Genomic DNA, 20,501 nt, shown 5'->3' on the forward strand with positions numbered 1-20,501 from the left:
TTTGTGTTTCATAATTAGTTTTTATAAATTAATTTACATTAAATATCTTGGAATTAAAAAACAGAGATCTCACCAAAACTGATATTTGCAAAATGTAGTGTTCAATCAGTTTTATCTTTTATATTAGTAATGGTTATAGTGTAGTAATTGTCAGTATCACCATGCTTTAACATACTATGTTTGCAGATTCAGGGTGGACTATGGGATGGATTAAGAAATTGGAATATAAAATAACATTTTTAAAAAGCATACTTGAGCTAGAGTGGTGGCGCCTGCCTGTAAGCCCCACTACTTGGGGCAGGGGATCTCAAGTTTACAGCCAGTCTGGGAAATTTAGCAAGACCCTTTTGCAAAATAAAAATTCAGAAATGCTGGGGTTACATAGCTCAATGCTAGAGCAGTTGCCTACGCACACATGAAGCAAAATTCTGGGTTCAGTTCTCCAGTACTGCAGTACTGCCACAAAAGAGAAAAGTATGCTTGATGATTAAACTTCAGGTGTAAAAAGGTTGGGGAACCATATGAAAGAGAATTACTCATGTCTTCTGTTTTGGGGAAAAGAACAAGTCCTGTCTTCCTCCAAGCTGCCTGTGTGGATGTAAGATTGATTGCCCCTTGAGAACCTGGGTCCATGCCAGGGGATTGACAGTATAAGTAATCTGGGGAGAAATCTGTACTGTGGGATCCTCTTGATGGTCCCTAAAACACAAGAAAAGCACAGAACAATGTCTATTTTACAATATTATATGAGATTTAGATGCATAACAACTTGTTGTCTTGTATAATTGCTAGTACATTTTTTTTAGTTGTAGGTAAGGCTTCTAGTTACTTTAAATTTTGTTTAAAGCAAGTATTTATGTCATAAATGTGAATTATTGATGCAGAAACCTGTTACACTACTGCTGTTAATTGCAGAAAAATGTGACAATTAACCAAGTAAGGAAGAAAATGCTTTTGAACATTGTTGCTTTGTGGGCTTTGTTTTGTAGTCTTCCATCTCCTGCTGCATCTTATGTCAAAATGTACATTTCAGTGAAAGCTCTCCAAATCTAAAGACTACAGTTCTTTTGTCAACAAACCCTTTTCAATATTGTTACTATCCAAGTGGTGACTAGTACTGGAAACATTTCTTACTCTAGTGATTTGATTTTTGCTGCTAGTATTTTTTAGCATTTGAACATAATAACTGACATAGAGAAAATGAATTCTGTTTAAAAATTAGTCATTTGTCGGGCTAGGGATTTAGCTCAGTGGTTTCACCGCCTGCTGTGCAAGCTCAAGGACCCAAGTTCGATCCCCGGTACCAAAAAAAAAAATCTAAAAATAAAAATAAAAATTAGTCATTTGTAACTAGTTCAAACACTGAAAGTAAAATATAAACTCTTGAGGACATTTCATTATTATTTCATGAATGAGAAAATTTAATCTGTAGAAAACACATCCTAATTTCTAATTTAATCCCTGAATACGGTAAATTTGGGTTTATCGAAAACTTCATGTCACAGTAGTGGAAATATCAAAGTTAAAGTTACACTCTATCGTATGTTTCAATCATTTTCTTGAATTAAAAATTATATTCAAAAAATATTCAAGAACTAGGGTTGTAGCTCAGTGATAGAGTGCTTGTTTTGCATGTGCAAGGCCCTGGATTTGATCCCCAGCTCCATGAACAAAAAAAAATGACATTCAAAACAATTATTTCTTTTTTTTTTGGTACCGGGAATCGAACTGGGGACCTTGTGCTTGTGAGGCAGGTGCCGGAACCACTGAGCTAAGTCCCCAGGCCCTCAAAACAATTATTTCTAAGAAAAATAAATGTTACCAATTACATTCTGTCATTGCCAAACTGGAGACAATCTCTTCTCTTGTATTTACAAATTCACAGGCCACATAGGAGTTTTTAGAATAATTTAAAGAATACAGATGTTGGACTCAGTCAGACCTAGGTTTCAAATTGTGTAATTTTGAACAACTTGTAAAAAATATGTATATTGGGGTGTTTTTGTTTTTTGTTTTTCATTTTTGTTTGTTTTGACACAAGGCCTTGAACTGTGTAGTTCAGGCTGGCCTCGAACTCACAGAGATCCTCCTTCCTCAGTCTCCCCGGTTCTGGGATTTCAGGCATGCACCACTATGCCTGGCCAGTTTTGAACAGTGTAACCTTTTTGAGCTTAAAATCTTTCATCTATGTAATAGAAATAAAAATTACCTCTTAGTGTTGCTGTTGAGTAAATGAGCTAATGAATGTGGAGGACTTTGCACACAGTACACAAAGGACTCAGTTCCCCCTGTGCTTGTGCTCGCCCACCCCCAGGTTCTGTTGCCTTTGAGGGGAGGTGACAGCCCTGCAAGGTGCAGTATTTGCCCCGCATATGTTTCTCACATTCCGTCCAAGTGAGTGATCATTATATAAGAAGAAACAGTCTTCTTTGACCTTAGGGTGGAAGTTATCTTTTTCTATAGAGATAAAAGATTTCAAATGCTTTCTTACTCATTCTCTTCTTTCCTCATCACTAAGCTCTTGTACCAGGGTACTGTTAGGAATTAAACACACACTTCTGAGCTGCTTTTGTGTATTTTAGCTGCATCTGTTCGTGCCTGTAGGCTGATAACCCTGAGAGCACATGGCAGGTGTGGGTTTCCTGAAGGAGCTTGTGTTTAGCTTGGTTGGTGCTCTGAATCCTCTACCATCACTACAGAATGGATTAGACTCTTCTTTTTGTGCTGGGGATCGGATCGAACTTAGGACCTCACACCTGCCAGGCAGGCACTGTGCCACTGAGTTACATCCCTAGCCCAGAATGAATTAGACTTAATACTAATTTTTATTGTGAGCTCTGATGAATCAGTTTTGCTTAAGGTCATCATACTCAATATGTGGGAGTGGGATCCTGGGCAAACTACAGATTGTCTTTGATAGATTCTGTCTAGAAAGTTAAAATTTAGCTTCTGCATAGTTGGAAGTACAACCTACCATACTCGCATTTCTAGCCTGGCATTTCAGGGATGACCCTTCGTCTCATGTGTATGGGAATTCTTCCATCATGTGGGACACTCCAAACTTGTTATGCTAGGGGTTCTGGTCTTTAGATTCATTTTTTTTTTTTGGTACTGGAGATCGAACTCAAGACCTTGTGCTTGTGAGGCAGGCAGCGGAACCACGGAGCCAAACCCCTGGCCCCTGGTCTTTAGAATCTTAAGAGCTTTTGTGTGAGAAAGGTGTTTGACAAGGTAATTGGAAGAGACCTAGTAAGTCTCCTGTACCTTGCTTTCCAAACTGCCTTTAAAAAAAGAATGAAGATGCCTTTTATTGACCTGCTATATCTAGACGACTGAACTATTAGTATTTGCTCAAAGAATAAGTGGTTAAAATATACCTGGGTTCCTAGATCATCATAGTTAGCTGCATACCCCACCCCCAAGTTTTATGTTATTGTGTGCTTTGAAGTAATTACCTATTGCTTTGTAACTCCAAAACTTAGTGAATTAAACAATAGCCATTGCAGTTTTTGTGGATTCAGGATGAAGAACAGCTGAGTTCAGTGTTTCTCAGAGTCTGGAGTGTTCACTCTGGACCATAGTTGCAGCTGTGTTCACCGAAGGCTTGTCTTGTGTCTGGACAGTCTGCATCTAAGATGGCTCGTTCTCGAGGCTGTGCACAGGCAGCCTCTTCCCTTCTGGTCTGGGTTAAGAGCTCTCACTTCATCGCCACTTGGGCTGTTCCTTAGAGATGCTTGAGTGGCGTGACGTGGTGTAGTTGCCTCTCCCAGAGTGGTCCCAAGGAGAGTGAGTGCCAGCCAGGAGGAAGCCCAGTGCCTTTTCTGAGCTAGTCTGGGAAGTCACACTGTCTCTTCTGACTCCTTAGAAGGGAGAGTCACCGCAGCCTACCCTGACTGAGGGAAGTGGCTTCCACCATTGGAAGAAAGGCACAGCCAGGGGTCTATGCATCCTTCCAAACAGTGACTCCTGTTCCCTATGTCAAGACCCTGCTCTGGTTTTCTGTGGCCAAGCATCCTACGAGATTGGCTTCAGTGCTGCCCAATTTCTGTTACCTCTGACTCATGGCTCCATATCTGATAATCATGCTTTCTCGTGCCCTAGGGAGACAGCCAAATGCCAAGACATCCAATGGACATGTCAAACGCACTGTTTTCCCGTGCCAGAAATCAATCAGGATAGCATTATTGAAAACTCCAAATTTAGAAATGATTGTAAATCTCAACTAGTACGGTGTGTTTTTAAAAATGAGACCCTATGAGAATCCAAGAGGATAGCACGACTATACTCTTACCTACTTTGTAACAAAGCACCACAAAACTTAGCATCTTAAAACCCTGCTATGTGTTCATAGATGTGGAATTTGGAGAGGACTGGGCATGCATGGCACCTCTCTGTGGTATAATGTGTTCCTCCTTTGGCTGCGTTCAGCTTGGGCAAGTCAAGTGCCAACAAAAGGTGCGGCATAAAAGTGTTATCTATTTCTAACCCACCACAGTAAGGTAAAACAAGCCTTGTTGCTTTGTTAGAATATGTCCTACAAACTTCTGAAATTACTAATACCCCCTGACCCAGCTTCCCATGAGGAGCCAACCCTGTGAGCCCGAGCCACACAACGACCTGTGTTTTCAATAATAGAGGAATCAGGAGGGAAGGAACTTTCTCAGGCTGGTATTTGAGGGAAAAAATTTATGGGATGGAATTAGGTTCCTGGTCATTTGACTCGTATCTTTATATAATACAGAAATTCTCCCTGCCTTGTTTGGTAGATGATTACTGTGATGTGTAGTTTATGAGCCCACTTGACTGGGTCACAGGCCATTTGGTGTTGTGTCTGTGAGGCTGTCTCTAGGTGAGATTCAACTTTAAATCACCCAGCTGCAGTGCTGTGCACCTGCAATCCCACCTACTTGTGAGGAGAGGCAAGAGGAAGCTTGACTTAAGGAGTTTGAATCTTGGCCTGGACAACATAGCAAGACCTGGTCTCAGAAACAGAACAGCCAGGTGTGGCGGTGGATGCCTGTAATGCAAGCGCTTGGGAGACTGAGGCAGGAGGATTGCTTCGAGTTTGAGGCCAGCCTGAGCTACATAGCAAGACTCTTAACAAATCCGGAGGGCAGATTGCCCTCCCTGTGTGGGTGGGGCTCATCTGTTAGTTGAAAACCTGAAGAGAACAAAAGGGCTGGCCTTCCTATGGATAAGGGGAAACTCCTCCCACTGCCTTCCTGCAGATTGGAAATTTCTGATGCGCGACAGACATCCTGCAAGGGTTGGGGGATTTAATCCAGTTATTTAAATCTGTTAACCTAAGGAAGTGAAATGAGCTAAGGGGAAGAGGAATGGGGAGCCTGCCTGCTGGAATTCTCAGATGCAGCCTGGAGCACGTGCTGCCTTAGCTCTGGCGCTGGGCCTTTCTTTTTCTTTTCGTTTTGCTTTGTTTCTGTGCTGGCGGTGACCCTAGGGCCCACACATGTATCCTACCACTGAGCTGAAATCCCAGCCCTCTTTTCCTGTCCTGATCTTCATCACCTCTTTTCCAAGGCAACTTTAATACCGTTCACTTTGGATTTCATTCTCCCACCCTTCTGCTCAAGATGTGGTCATCCAGTGTTTTGCATTTTAAAATCTTACACACGTGTGAGAATCACGCATTCCATGAAAATGTATTGCCTCTGACTTGCAATGTACAATACTAGGTGTTGGGAATACAATGGAGAGTTTACACCAATCAGGAACCACGAACTCGCTTTTAGTTCTTCTCTCCTGAGAGTCTCAGTTTTTGAGCACCCGTTTGAGTCCGCACCTAACTCTGCAGCCTTAAGCTACTCAGCTATCCTACTACCCAGGCCAACCCAACCTCCACCCCCCTGCCATTTCCGGAAGATCGGTCGGGGTGTGGTGGTGCACGCCTGTGATCCTAGCACTCTGGGAGGCCTATAGGCACGGGGATCGCAAGTTCGAGCCCATCCTGAGCAATTTAGCAGGAGTGTCTCAAAAAATTTAAAAAAGAGCTTGGGATGTAAGTGCGAAGGCCCTGAACTCAATACCTTGTACGCAAAATTGAAAACAAAAAGCCCCAAACTGGCATTATGAGGGTGTCCCTTAGACTGCACTTTTGTCCACCGCGTACGAAAGTCGGGAGGACAGGTCAGTGAGGTCTTGTCAAAATTCAGAGCTTCTCCCAGAGTTCATTTTTGTTTACCTCGGGGTAAAAGAAGAGAAACAGCCTCAACTCAGGGCTAAGGGCATCAGCCAATCAGCGTGTGCAGGGCCTCCGGAGCGGCCAATGAAGAGCTCGCTCCGGGTGTGCGGCCGCCCAATGGGTCGCGAGTGGCGCGGTATTTGAATCTCGGAACCGCAGCGTACGCCGCGGACCCGGCGGGGTGGCCGTAGCTCAGCTAACGGCGCCGCGGTGTCAGCGCTCTCTCCCCGCTCCCTGGAACGGCAGCGGTCCCGGCCCCGCAGCGCATTCCTCATGGCGCTACTCCGACCCCCGGCGGTGAGTGGCCGGCCCGCCCTTCTCCAGCCGGGGTCCCCCCCGGCCGTGTCTCTCTGACCGGCTCCGGGTTGCCCTCTCCCCTCTCCCGTCCGGGTGGGGGAAGAGTAGGGCCCCAGGAGGGATTTCCTCCCCTTTCCCGCTGCTCCTCGCCGACGCGTCTAGGGGGCCCGGGGCGGTGGAGGACTGGAGGGAATTCGTTAGGCGGCCAAGTGTCCTGAATGAGCGATCAGCTAACAGCCATGGCTGTTTTCGCATGTGCCACGTTTTCCTTTGTGTCCTCAAAAAGCTAATTTCCCCAGTCAGAAGCCTATAATGAAGACTGAGAGAAAAGGGTCCAAATTGATTTATCTTTGTAAAAAAGTGGTATTGGAGTTTTGGTATTTTACCTATGGGCTTGAATTATACCTGGATTTACTTTTGCTAAAAACTACGGGGTCCTGACACAGCTGAGTTCCATTATCCTGCCTATAACACTGGTTAAAAGCTGCCAGTTTTCCTTTCCTGATGAATTTAAACGTGGTCACATGACCAGGCTTCAACCATTAGCATTGAGCTTTCAGACCCTTTTTAAAACTGGCAACTGATAACTGCGAAAATTGAACAGTATGAGTTTTGACATCCTAACCCTAAATACTGAATATATTCATTCACTATTCATATTCTCTTATAGTTCTAAGACCAACTAACAAATACTGCAATTTAAAAAATTTTATGTATGTTTGCTTTATTTGGAGACGTCTATGTAGCCCAGGCTGGCCTTGAACTCACGGTGATCCTTCTGCCTCAGCCTCCTGAGTGCTGGCATTACAGGCATTCAGCACCAGGCCTGTCTAACAAGTAACTTTTGTCTAATTTGTCCTATGAAATTATTTAATAAAGTTCTTTCTACTCAGGAAAAAGTCCATTCTCAAGCTCCCTGTTGGGAGTTTCTTAGTTTTCTCAGGCTTGTGGCATGCCATTTTTTCTCGTGAAATGTTGATCATTTCTAATGAAATAAACTTTTGGCATGATTTGCTTTTGCTAACAAGTTTGTAAGTATATTCTGGATAAAGCTACTTAAAGCCAAATAGGTCAACTATTCTAACTTTCCCAGTTTGAGAGCTATAACTATTTTATCCAAGAAAACCATTTCCATTCTAAGTTCCTTAATATAAGTTTTTACTGTGGAACCCCCCCCACACCCCCCATCACAAAGTACTGGGGATTGAACCCAGGGTCTATCCTGGGCCTTTTTTATATTTTATTTTGAGACAGAGTCTCACTAAGCCACTAAACTGGCCAGGCTGGGTTGGAACTTGGAATCCTGCCTCAGCCTCTCAGAGTGCTGGCATTACAGGTGTCAAGCTCAATTTTTAAAGCTGTATTTGTAAAAAATTATCTCTACAGGACCACTTCTTATTTCTAGAATGGTATAATAAAACCAGTTTAGGTTTTAAACATCAGGCATTTAATAGGTTTATTATTAACTATGGATATTATAAGCTTTCAGTTTTTCATTTTAAGTATCCTTGTTATTAACCCTTGTAAAACAAGGTTTTAAAATGAGTAACCTGCAGGGATTTCTAACTAGCCACATGAGAAATAATCATTTATCTGTGAAGCTTTGAATGAAGTTCTCTTAAAGGAAGGCCCCCTGGAATGATTATGGTAGTTTTGCAAGGTTGGTTGGAGAATCTATATTATAGATAAGGCGATTTGCTTAATTTAGTGCAATGCTATTAATCATAAGCATATTTAGACTTCCTGAAATATGGCTTTTCCAAATAGGTGTCAGCAATATTCACCTTTCCCAAAGCAATTCGTTCTTTTTACTTTTTAAATTTATTTATTTTTTTGGTACCGGGGATTGAACTCAGGACCTTGCGCTTGTGAGGCAGGCATGATGCCACTGAGCTAAATTTCTGGCCCTATTTTTTTTTTTTTCTTTTGAGACAAGGTCTCTATGTAGCCCAGGCTGGCCTCCAACTCATGGCAATCCTTCTGCCTCAGCCTCCCAAGTGCTAGAATTACATATATCTGCCACCACACCTAGCTCCCAAAGCAATTCTAAATTTGAATATCTGACATTAGATATTTTAAATTGTTTTATTGCTTTATCAACTTTGTTTTTCTAGGTGTCCAATGATTTGGAGAATATTAACACAGGAGTTAATTCTAAAGCTAAGAGCCATGTGACTATTAGGCGTGCAGTTCTGGAAGAAATTGGAAATAGAGTTATGACCAGAGGAGCCCACGTTGCTAAGGTAACAATCCTGAGGTTGTATTTCCGTTAGAGGCTGATTTGGTACAGCACAGGAGGACAATGCTGGCTGTCTTGCCTTATCTGAGTTTTTCTTTCCTTGTAGAAAGCTCAGAACACCAGAGTACCAGTTCACCCTACCAAAGCAACAAATGTCAGCAAACAACCGAAACCTACTGCTTCTGTGAAACCGGTACAGATGGAAGTGCTGGCTCCGAAGGTAGGAGTTTCCGAATTGACAAGTAATTACAGGAGCAGCCTGATTTTAGCTAAACTGCAGGGGTGCCTTTATCTGCACTGTGGCTTTGGAAGAATCTTCACAGCTAGGGTTCTGCTTGGATGGATGCAGTACTACAGGAAATGAATACATACGCCTTTTCTATCTGGGTACCTTAATGTTAGACCTTGACTAATAAAATTAATTACCTTGATATCCAGATAAATTTAGTGATCTCGGGGGAAATTAAAACAACCCAATATAAGAACGATAACTCCTTCACACTTTCCAGGTCAAAAATTTATACTACTGTACAGTATGTTTGAAATATTTCAAAAGAAAACGTTGGATATATTCTTTGTATTGAATGCTTACACTACATACCCAACTGTACTAGGTCTGCTAAAGAGACTTCTTACTCAGGAGACATGTGCAGAAAGGGCATATGTTCCTGAAAACTGAATGAGTGATCCCAGGGAGCAACACTGGATAACCCTGGGCATATGTGGCTGAGTGCCACGTGAGCAGTGAGACCTAAGTGCTGTCCTTTGGAACCTGCACCTGCAGGCGGGGGAGAGCAGGGGGAGGTGGTCAGAGAATCCTTATTCCCGAGTGCTGATTTTTAAGAATACAGAGATGCTGATGGGAAAGGGAACCTTTTGTTTGTTTGTTTGTTGTTTTTTTTGCAGTACTGGGAATTGAACTCAGGACCTTGCTCTTGAGAAGCAGGCACAGTGTCACTGAGCTAAATCCCTGGCCTGAAAGGGGAGCTTTTTGGTGATTGATGCAGCAACAACAAAAATCAAGGCACTAAAGTGCTTGTCATGCCCTTTGGCCAGGGAGCCTGCAGATCTAAGTTGCGTCAGAAAGCTTGTCTGAGGTTGGGAAGAACATTGTAGTTGGATCTGAAGGTCTTGGAATTTGGATTTTATCCTGTTCGGTAGCGAGGGTGGTGAAACATTTCAAGGAGGGGAGATGTAGGAACAGCGTTAGGAGGTATCGTAGTTATCCAGCAAGGTGAGGAGGACCTTGCATTAGCCCAGGTGTCCTCTGGGTGCTGAGTCACTCCCAGCTCCTATACAAGATGCTAAGAAGCATCGAGTGCGTTAGGGACCTCATCCGTGTGGAGAAAATGTGTTCTGCTTGGCTTTAGGCTCGTCACAGTAGCGAGGGGTCATACTGTGCCTAGAGATGCTGTCACCAAGTTGCCTGGGATCCCTGCAAAAGGGATAGGCTTGCCAGCGCCCACCCAGGGTCACCATCGGAGGCACAGTGTTGTTTATGAGGCAGGAGAAAAAGGGGCTTCAAATTGAGAACTAAAGTTCAGAGCAGGTTCTTTAAGATGCAGCCTTCTAAGGGGGTCTGGTTTCTGGGATGCAAGGCCAGTTTCCAGGTGGCCTCTTGACACTACGTGTGGGTTGCTGAATGTCGTTCCAGTATTGCAGAGGGGCGACGTGGCGGTGTATTTTAGTTGGTTATCTTCATTCCTAGTGAGTCTGTCTTTACAGTTCATCCAAAAACAAAACAACAACAAAACAGGGATAATCAAGGACTTCTACATAGTACCCCAATAAATACCTATTATGTGGTAGAGACCCCTATATTAGGAGATCAGTTAAATCCATTTAATGAACTACTATACAACTATAAATATCATGTTTTAGTACAACATTTAAAATGTGAAAATGGGACAGGGGATTTAGCTCAGTGGTTCCGCCATCTGCCTCACAAGCGCAAGGTCCTGAGTTTGATCCCCGGTACCAAAAAAAAAAAGTAAAATGTGAAAATGCTTCCAGCATTCAGTAGGAAAAAACATGACAACATAGTATATACCAGTGCAAAACCAGATTTGCTCTTAAAAATGCATTTACTTGTAAAATATTCATGGTAGTTATTTTTGACTTTTATGTTGGACTTGATTGTCATTTTCTTCAAAATTTCACGCTTTCACAATATGTACATATATAACTGTTCAGAGAAGGGGAAAGTATGATCAATTAAAAAGAAAAAAAAAAGGGCCAGGGATGTAGCTCAGCGGCACAGCGCCTGCCTGGTAAACGTGAGGTCCTGAGTTCGATCCCCGGTACCAAAAGAAAGAAAAAACATCAGGCACCAGGCATGGTGGCGCACATCTGTAATCTGCGCTTCTCGGGAGGCTGGGCCAGGATGATTGAAAGTTTGAGGCTGGCCCCGGCAACTGAGTGAGACCCTGACTCAAAACAAATAAACTGAAAAAAAACAGAAACAGAGGGGAGAGGGAGAGAGAAAGAAAGAGGGAGGGAAGTAGAGAGGAACCAGAAAAGTGTTATGAAAGAGGAAAGAAAGGAAAATTTGTTTCTGCGGCCTTTATGACTCTACTCTTACTGAGTTCCTTCATGCCATATTCTTGGCTAACTCCCTTTTCTGTAGCTTCTTGACAAATTTCAGGCCATAGTGTTTCAGAATAAAACATGATAGACCTGGAGCTCTATTCTTAGAAAAGATCACTTCTGTGGGGATTTAGCTCAGGGGTGCTATGTCTGCCTCACAAGTGCAAGGTCCTGAGTTCAATCCCCAGTACCAAAAAAAACCCCCAGCCAAACAAAACAAAACAAAAGAGATCACTTCTGTGATGAAAAGGTAAAGCTGGATATTCTGTTATTTGAAGTTATCTGGGAATAATGAACAACAGTTATTTTTCCTTTTTTTAGATAGAGTCTTGCTGTGTAGCCCAGGCTGGCCTCGAACTCATGGGAATACCCCTGCTTCAGCCTTCCAATTGTTTTGTTTTTTGAGACAGGATCTCACTATGTAGTTAAGTCTGGCCTTGAACTCACAGTGTACCCTAGGCTGGCCTCAAACTTGTGGCGATCCTCCTGCCTCAGCCTCCAAGTGCTGGTCTTACAGGCATGCACCACCACAACAGGCAGTTTACTTCCAATTCAATTACTTGTTTGGGAATCCCATGGTAAGGGGACTATTAAGTCCACACTTTAGGTGAAGCCCACCTTCTGGCAGGTGAGTGCCTCTGCCTGCCTGGCTCTGCCCTGGCTTTGACTTGGTCACCGCTCTGTTTGCAGACATTATTGTCCTGGGGTCATGCAAATGCCAGTTGAGCACACAAGTTCCTAGCCAATTTCCTAGAGAGTTCATGTACATGAAAGCAGGTATTCCAGAAGTCTACCCGAACTCCCACTATCCTCTGCCAACCTGGAGGCAGGCAGATCACAAAGGGGGCTTGAGGAGATGAACAGAATTCCAGGCATTTGCAGAACTTATGTTGGAGAAAACGGTGTCTTACTGACTACTGAGGCCCTAGTGAAAACTGAGTAGCTTGGAAGAAAGGAGATGAGTTATAACCAGAAACTTGCTTGCTGCGCACTGGGCTAACAAGTTGAATAAACCATCAGCTCAGCCCCCACGTAGCTTGAAGCCCAGTCGGGGAAGCTAGGAGTGAAGCGTTGTCCCACCCCATGCAGAGGCGGGGCAAGGTTAGGAGAGGCTCTCTGGAGTAGAAGCTAGAAACGCAGATGATCCACATCCAGTGACAGTGACTATTCAGGTGTGAGGGGGCCAGGGATTTAGCTCAGTGGTTTCTTCGCCTGCCGCACAAGCGCAAGGACTCGAGCTCGATCCCCGGTACCAAAAAAAAAACAAACAAACCAAAAAACCAAAACTATTCAGGTGTAAGAATGTTTCCCAGCTGAACTTTCTCTAGCGCACCTGTAAAAGGGAAGGAAGCACAACGGTTCGCATTAAAGAGACTTATTTTTAATTGCACCGGAAACAGCCATAACAACAACAAAACAATACAGAAATGCATTGAGTACATAGAAAGAAAACAGTTCATTGTTACTATCTGCCCAGTTTCACGTCTGCTACATTCCTACAGCTCATCACAGGGGCTGATTTTGCCTTTCTCCTGCCTATCTACAACCATGTGTGCCCTAGGTTTCTTGCTACAGATCACAAACTTAGCAGCATCAGCAGTTCTTGGTATCCTTCTTGTTGAACTTGAGTTACCACAAATTTAGTAAATAAAAGGGACTCTCTTTGATCAAAACGTGCGAATACCTGTGTATTTGCATGTTGGTGCTAACGCGTTCCCTCAGCAGTCATGCCAGAACTTGAGTAGCCCCAGCCATCCTTGCCTGCCCTGCACTGCATCAACAGGAGCTTCTCAAGCCACATTTCCCATCTTTATGGTTTCTGATCTGACCGTTCAGTTGTCTCTCACAGCCCACATACCCATTCATTCATCTCACCGGAAGGTTTTTATTTGCAGGCCACTTTTGTCATTTAAAAGTTTTAAAATAATTATTTGTAGGGGAAACTATGGAGTGACCATAGAGTGTGTATATTTTCTTTTTTCCCCACCGCAATTTCATCTTTTAACTGCTACATAAAAATTGTACTTACTAATGAGGAACTATGTGATGTTTTGAAACATGTATACATTGTATAATGTTCAGAGTAAACATCTAGCTCCTCAAATATTTATCATTTCCTTATGGTGGAACAGTGAAAATCCTTTTTTTTTTTTTGAGACAGGGTGTTGCTATGTAAGTCAGGCCTCGAACTCATGGCGAACCTCCTGCCTCAGCCTCCTGAGTGCTGGGGTTACAAGCCTGCGCCACCACACTTGGTTCCAAAATCCTTTCTGTAGCTGTTGTGACTTGCATACTACAATATCATTATCTGTAGTCACTCTCGTGCCATTGCACACCAGAGCTTCTCCTTCCCATCTAACTAATTAGTGGCACTCTCCAACTTCTCTCCACCCTTCCCTCCCCTGCTCTCTCTAGCCTCTGGGAACCACTGTTCTCTCAACTTACACGACATCAGCTTTCTCTTAGCTGCCACACCTGGGGAGATCATGTGGTACTTCTCTGTCCATGCCTGGCTCCCTTAAAAGTACCCATTTTTAGGGCCGCAGATTTAGCTTAGCAGCACAGCGCCTGCCTCACAAGCACAAGTCCTGAGTTCAATCCCTGGTACCAAAAAAAAAGTATGCATTGGGAATCGAACCCCAGGCAGGCCTCATGCAAGCTAGAGAAGTGCTCTACCACTGAGCTCAGCCTCTTGTTTAGGAGTTGGGATGGTTAATCAGCTAGTTTTATTTTTGTTTTATACACAGCAGATGCTGGGCAGAGGGACTGCAAGGTGGCCCACGGGTGTAGAATAATTCAGAACCCAGAGGCTTGCTTTCCAGCCATTCTGGGTTTTTTTTTTTGTGGTACTGGGGATCAAACTCAGGAGCTTGTGCTTGCAAGACAGGGGCAGTGCCACTGAGCTAAATCCCTGGCCCCATTCTGTTTTTTTTTTTTGAGGCAGTGTCTTGCTATGTAGTTCAGGCTGGCCCTGAACTCACTGTGTAGCCCAAGCTTGCCTTGAACTTGAAGCAATCCTTCTGCCTCAGCCTCCTGAGAGCTGGGATTACAGGCATGCACCACTACAGCTGCCTTAGCTTTCCTTTGTTTAGTCGTCCTCCTCAGGTGCTACCCTCCCCAGCGGCCCAGCAACTCTTCCCACTCACGCTCAGCCCTGGAGCTGGCACGTGCCTGAGTAAATGGCATGCACACCTGCCTAACCCATGTTTATCTGGCTCTGCCTCAGCTTAAGACCTTTGATTTAAGAAGGAAGGCAGCTGGGAGGCTAAAGCAGGAGGATTGAGTTTGAGGCCAGCCTGGGCTGCAAAGGGAAGAAATCCTGTCAGGGTTTTGCCATTTTTTGGTTTGTTTTTGAGGCGGTCTATGTAGTTCAGGGTGGCCTCCAACTCACAGCATTTCTCTTCCCTCAGCCTCCTAAATGTTGGGATTATAGGTGTGCACCATCAATCCCAGCTTCTGCCATTTATTGTGCACCTACTATGTAGACACGGGTGTTTGAGGTACTTTAGTGCACAAAGGTAACCAACTGAGTAGAGATTATAGAGCTCACATTCTGGTGGCAGTACACACAAAGTACCCTTGAAATAGAAGCAGAGTCTGTAGTATCTTGGGTGATAAGTTCTTTGAGGAAGAAACACAGTAACTCATGGGCTTGCATTTGTTGGCCTAGGGTCCTTCTCCTACCCCCAAGGATGTCTCCATGAAGGAGGAGAACCTCTGCCAAGCTTTCTCTGATGCGCTGCTCTGTAAAATCGAGGACATTGACACTGAAGACTGGGAGAACCCCCAGCTCTGCAGTGACTACGTCAAAGACATCTACCAGTACCTTCGGCAGCTCGAGGTGGGTGGCCTTGGTGGCTGGGTTGTACAAGCAATGTGGGAGGAAAACGAGGTCAGCTTCTGCAACTTTTCCACCCCACCCTCAGGTTTCGCAGTCCATCAGCCCACGTTTCTTGGATGGAAGAGACATAAATGGGCGCATGCGTGCCATCCTGGTGGACTGGCTGGTACAAGTGCATTCCAAGTTCAGACTCCTGCAGGAAACACTCTACATGTGTGTGGCCATCATGGATCGCTTTTTACAGGTAAGCACACCCTCGCCTCTGTGCCTGTGGCTCACTAAACGCTGCGTTAGTTACATTGGAGTCGCTCTGAAGAAATGACCAAAAGCCAATTTATGAGGAGCTGAAGAACGTGAGGTGCTGCAGAGGGAAGTAGTCCACGTGTGTCAGCCCTTTGGTGATGTTGGCCAACTCTGACGGTTCTATCAGGAGGCCAGCTCTGAAGGGCTCAGGGAAACACGCTGATTGTCCCTTATCCCAAATGCTTAGGGCCAGAAGTGTTTGGGGTTTTAGATTTGTTTACATTTTAGAATATTTGCACATGCATAATGAAATATCCTGGGGCTGGGCCCCAAGTGGAACCCCAAAGTTACTTATTTCATCTGTACCCTAAACATATAGCCTGAAGGTAATTTTATTAAATGTTTCTAACACACCCAGATTCTGATTATCACTCACAGGAGGTCAGTTGTGGGATTTTACACTTGTGGCATCACATGAGCACCCAGAAAGTTTTGGATTTTGGAGCATTTCAGGTATCGGATTTTTGGTTTAGAGATGTCCATTGTGTGTTGTGGAGCTGCAGTCATTCATTAGAGGAAGAACTCCAATAGAGTGGGTGAAAGGCAACCCAAAGCTGGGTGGATTTGGATGCTGTTTCTCTAGCCTGCTAACACCATTGGCTGTGCAGGCTAATCAACTTTAAAAATGAAAAAGTCAGTTTAGGGCCAGGGATTTAGCTCAGTGGTGCCTCTGCCTGCCTCACAAGCTCAAGGTCCCAAGTTCAATCCCTGGTACCAAAAAAAGTTTAAAGGATACCAAAAAAAAAAGTTTAAAGGAGCAAAAGTTTATTTAGGCTCACGGTTTCAGAGGTTTTAGTCCATGACTGGCCAGCTCCATTGCTTTAAGGCTGTGGAAAAGCAAAAACACTATGGTGGAAGCTGCTTTCCTTGTGGTACCCAAGTAGCAGAGTGAGGGTAAAGCAAGTGAGGAAGCCGCTGGGGATGAGATACACCTTCCAAAGCCACACCCCATGAGCTGTTTGGTCCAATCAGGTCCCTCCTCCTTGTAAGCCCACTGAGCTATGAACTTATGAATAGATTAATCCATTGGTGAAGTTAGAGTCCTCATGATCAGTCACTTCCCTAAAGCCCATCAGCTCACAATCAAGCCTTTAGCACCTGAGTTTTAGGAGATATCACAAATCCAAAGTATAATATTGTGGTATAGACTCACTGTAGAAATAAGGGAGAGGAAGCAGAGTTTATTTTGGTTTTTTTTTTTTCTTTTTTTGGTACCGGAGATCGAACTCAGGTCCTTGAGCTTGTGAGGCGGGCGGCGGAACCACTGAGCTAAATCCCTGGCCCCTATTTTTTGGTTTTTTGTTCTGTTTGTTTTTTTTTGGTACCGGGGATTGAACTTGGGACCTTGTGCTTGTAAGGCAGGCACTGGAACTGCTGAGCTAAATCCCTGGCCCCTATTTTTTGGTTGTTTGATTGCTCCTTTTTTTTTTTTCTTTTTTCTTTTGAGACGGTCTCACTGCGTAGCCCAGGCTGACCTTGAACTTGCCACGATCCTCTTGCCTCAGCCTCCTGAAGGCTGGGATTTACAGGCGTGCACCATCACCACACCTGACCTTCCTTTTTTTTTTTTTTTTTTTTTTTTTTTTTAAAGGAACACGGTATATGTATGGAGTATAATGAGAATTGGGGGCATAAACTAAAGAGGACTGCAAGTAAGCTGAGAAGCATCAAAATACTTATCACCTGTTGACACACTGACACTAACTAGAAGAGATGCCAGGTGTAAACCGTGTGTGTTGGTTACCAAGTGGAAGCCCTTCAGTTAAGGACTCAGTCAATGTTCGTGAAAGGAGTGAGGTCAAGTGCAAATTCTCCCCAAACAATATAGGAATAATTATTTTTATAATGCCTTGAGATACTATAAAATCCTAAGTAAACATAGATTCTGTGGTTCTCAGTACAGAGTACTCATTGGGCAGAAAAGCACAGCAGTATTTTATGTAGATTTTTGGTAAGGAGAGCTGAAACAAACAAAGGCCCAGGTGTGGTGCAGGCCTATAACCACAACACACTGGGAGGCTGAGGCAGGGGGATTCTAAGTGTAGATGTAGCTCAGTGCGATGGCCTGGAGTTCAATCCCAGTATGGAGTGGGGGCTGGGGAGGAAGGAAGGCAACTGAAGGAAATACTTAGACCCTAGATGGCTAGCCTTGTAGAGATTTTAGTAATAAAACAGCCCTCTGCAGCCCGCGAGCCATAAGTTTGCCACTACTGCCCTAGACTGAGATTTCCCCTGACTGAAGCACTGTTGAAAGATTTGTTCAAGCTGAATAATGAGTGCACTTTTGGTGCGGATTCTGGAAGCACTCGAGCTAGCCATTAAGACCCTCTGCTGCTCTCCTTGACCTCGTCTCCACTGAGACCACGCTGGGCTCTGGGGCAGGGCTGCTGCAAATGCTCCTGTCGGGGCTGTGGGGGGACAGTGACAGGGGACCTGGTGCTCAGGCTTGGAATCTTCCCATCTCAGCAACTAAGCGGCCATGGGTTGATTTTTAGAACCTACTTGTAATTTGCAAAAAGTACACACTGGTTGCTAGGATTTCACGGGGTTGGGTGAGGTCGCGGGGTAGTCCGGGTGCTGGGCGCTGGGCGCTGTCCTTGGGCTGGTTCCTCTGTCAGCATTCAGGTCTCCTGCACCCCACAGGGGCCCCTGCTGGGCCCTCCTCCTGGACCTCTTCCTGCCCACTGTCTTGCCTCGGCGGGAGTGACTTCTGACACTTTTCTTCCTAATTAGATTCAGCCAGTCTCCCGCAAGAAGCTCCAGCTGGTTGGGATCACCGCTCTGCTCCTAGCTTCCAAGTATGAGGAGATGTTTTCTCCAAACGTCGAAGACTTTGTTTACATCACAGACAATGCTTACACCAGCGCCCAAATCCGAGAAATGGAAACTTTCATCTTGAAAGAACTGAAATTCGAGTTGGGCCGTCCCCTGCCCCTGCATTTCTTAAGGCGGGCATCGAAAGCTGGGGAGGTGAGTGCCTGCACTGCTGCTGCATTTTTGTTTGCTGTCTTATCTGGAAACATCAGTTTAATGAAGGGGGAGCTTCTGAATCTCTAGCAAGCTTCCTTTAGATACATCTTGACGCTCCTCTCAGCAGTGCTTAAGAGCATAGGCTTCAGCTTCTTTGTTTATAACATGCTGAGGACTAGAGCAGTTCTTGAGAAGGATGGAGTGGGCCGGGTTTAAGACCCTAAGCCAGTGGTGGCGAGTTTATGGCATGCGTGCCACCATGGGATGTTTGTATCCTTGAAAACTCCAAGAGGTTTGCCATCACCTTACCTTGACCATTGTCAGATGCTAATAACTGCTTCTCCCGGTGCTGGCTGTTCCTTCGCAGGTGGATGTGGAGCAGCATACATTAGCTAAGTACTTGATGGAGCTGACTCTCATTGACTACGACATGGTGCACTATCATCCTTCTAAGGTAGCGGCGGCTGCTTCCTGCTTGTCTCAGAAGGTCCTGGGCCAAGGGAAATGGGTGAGTGCTCGATTGAAGATGTTAAGCTCCCCAGCATTTTAGGCCCTTTCAACGTGAGACTAGCATTGTCACACCGTCTGAAGGAAAGCTCCTCAGGACAGAGACTGCCAACGGTACTGCTGTTCACAAATGCAGAGCTGTAAATCGTGAGGAGGGCTCCCAGGACTTCTTGCATGTTTAGTTTCATGGAACAAGCAAGTTGTCAAGCACACAAAGCAAGGCCTGGTGGCTTAGCCAGTGACGACAGAACGAGCACTTCCGGGTTCCCATATGTAGCCCAGGATGCCAACTCCCTGGTCAGTCTCACACTAAAACTGGTGACAGGGGAGCGGAGGGAACCACCCATGGCACTGCAAGTGGAAGGATGCTCTGCTGTGGCCAAGCCGGGCCCAGACGGCTGCTGTGCAGCTTCATAAATGAGCAGAGAGCCCATCTTCGCTCAGGAGGTGACAGCAACTCTCTCATTCTGGTTCCCCTTGGGGTGTGGAGAGGGCAGTGGCAGATGTGTGCAGAAAGTGCCTCCCAAGCCTGCGTGCTCCTGCTCGAGTCGCAGGGCCTTTGTTAGGCAGCACAGCCATAAGACGAGGTCACAAGGCTGCATGAGGAGCTGTTCCCCTGCACCGTAGTCAAGACTGTGTATGCAAATGCATTTATATGTTTGCCAACTTTTCAAAAGATACAGGAGGAATAAACCAGAAAGTCATGTAAAGGATACTGTGTGGTTCAGTGGGAATAGGATAGAATGCTGTGACTGAGAGGACTTTTTTGGGGGGTTGGGTGGTACCGGGGATCAAACTCTGGACCTTGAGCTTGTGAGGCAGGCAACAGAACCACTGAGCTAAATCCCCGGCCCTAGAGGACTTTTGGTTTTATTTTTGGTACCGGGGATCGAACTTGGGTCCTTGCGCTTGTGCAGCAGGCGGCAAAACCACTGAGCTAAATCCCCGGCCCAAAGTACATTGTATTTTAACATTTGTTTTTTTGGTTATTTTTGGTACCGGGGATTGAACTAGGGACCTTGTTCTTGCAAGGCAGGCACTGGAACCACTGAGCTAAATCCCTGGCCCATCCTAGAGGACTTTTGATTGTAACTTTTTATTAACTTTTATATAATGCAGCATAACTTTTTGACTTTGTTAGGAATCAAACCCCTGACCCACAGCCCCGGCCCTTTTGATTTTGAGACTGGATTTCCCTGAGTTGACCATGCTGAGTTGGAAATTACAGTCCTCCTGAGTCTTCCTCCTGTCTTATCTTCCTGAATAGATAGGATTTTAGTAAGCACCCTTTTGACTTTTTAACAACATAAATATTTTATGCAAACTCCAACATGGAATTAAGCCAAACAAACAATGTAACTATCAAACTGGTTACAGAAGACAGAGGAAAGAGGTAACTGAAAGCTGTGCACGTCTCCTTCTCGGGATGTAAAGTTAGACAAAGCAAAAGACCTAAAGCAGTAACAATTTACTTAATAGTTTATTGTTAATAGATTTGCTATGATTCTGAAACTCCTTTATACATACCATAGGGTAAAGCAAGTGCATCCATGTTATTA

The 20,501-nt window shown here is 44.7% G+C and overlaps 1 protein-coding gene across 1 annotated transcript in view; it reads left to right on the forward strand.

Moving 5' to 3' along the window:
- Window positions 1-6,326: 6,326 nt before the first annotated feature.
- Window positions 6,327-20,501, forward strand: part of Ccnb2 (cyclin B2) — a 30,704-nt gene continuing 16,529 nt past the window's right edge. Inside the window, exons 1-7 of the mRNA XM_004855727.3 lie at window positions 6,327-6,496; window positions 8,611-8,739; window positions 8,842-8,955; window positions 14,992-15,162; window positions 15,248-15,406; window positions 18,199-18,435; window positions 18,803-18,943. Of these exons, the coding sequence (XP_004855784.2) occupies window positions 6,473-6,496; window positions 8,611-8,739; window positions 8,842-8,955; window positions 14,992-15,162; window positions 15,248-15,406; window positions 18,199-18,435; window positions 18,803-18,943 (975 nt within the window). The 5' untranslated portion in view covers window positions 6,327-6,472. The remainder of the gene's footprint in view (window positions 6,497-8,610; window positions 8,740-8,841; window positions 8,956-14,991; window positions 15,163-15,247; window positions 15,407-18,198; window positions 18,436-18,802; window positions 18,944-20,501) is intronic.

The sequence above is a fragment of the Heterocephalus glaber genome, unplaced genomic scaffold (genome assembly GCF_053883595.1).
Source record: "Heterocephalus glaber isolate CG9 unplaced genomic scaffold, H.glaber_assembly_v1.0 deba00001689, whole genome shotgun sequence".
NCBI lineage: Eukaryota > Metazoa > Chordata > Mammalia > Rodentia > Bathyergidae > Heterocephalus > Heterocephalus glaber.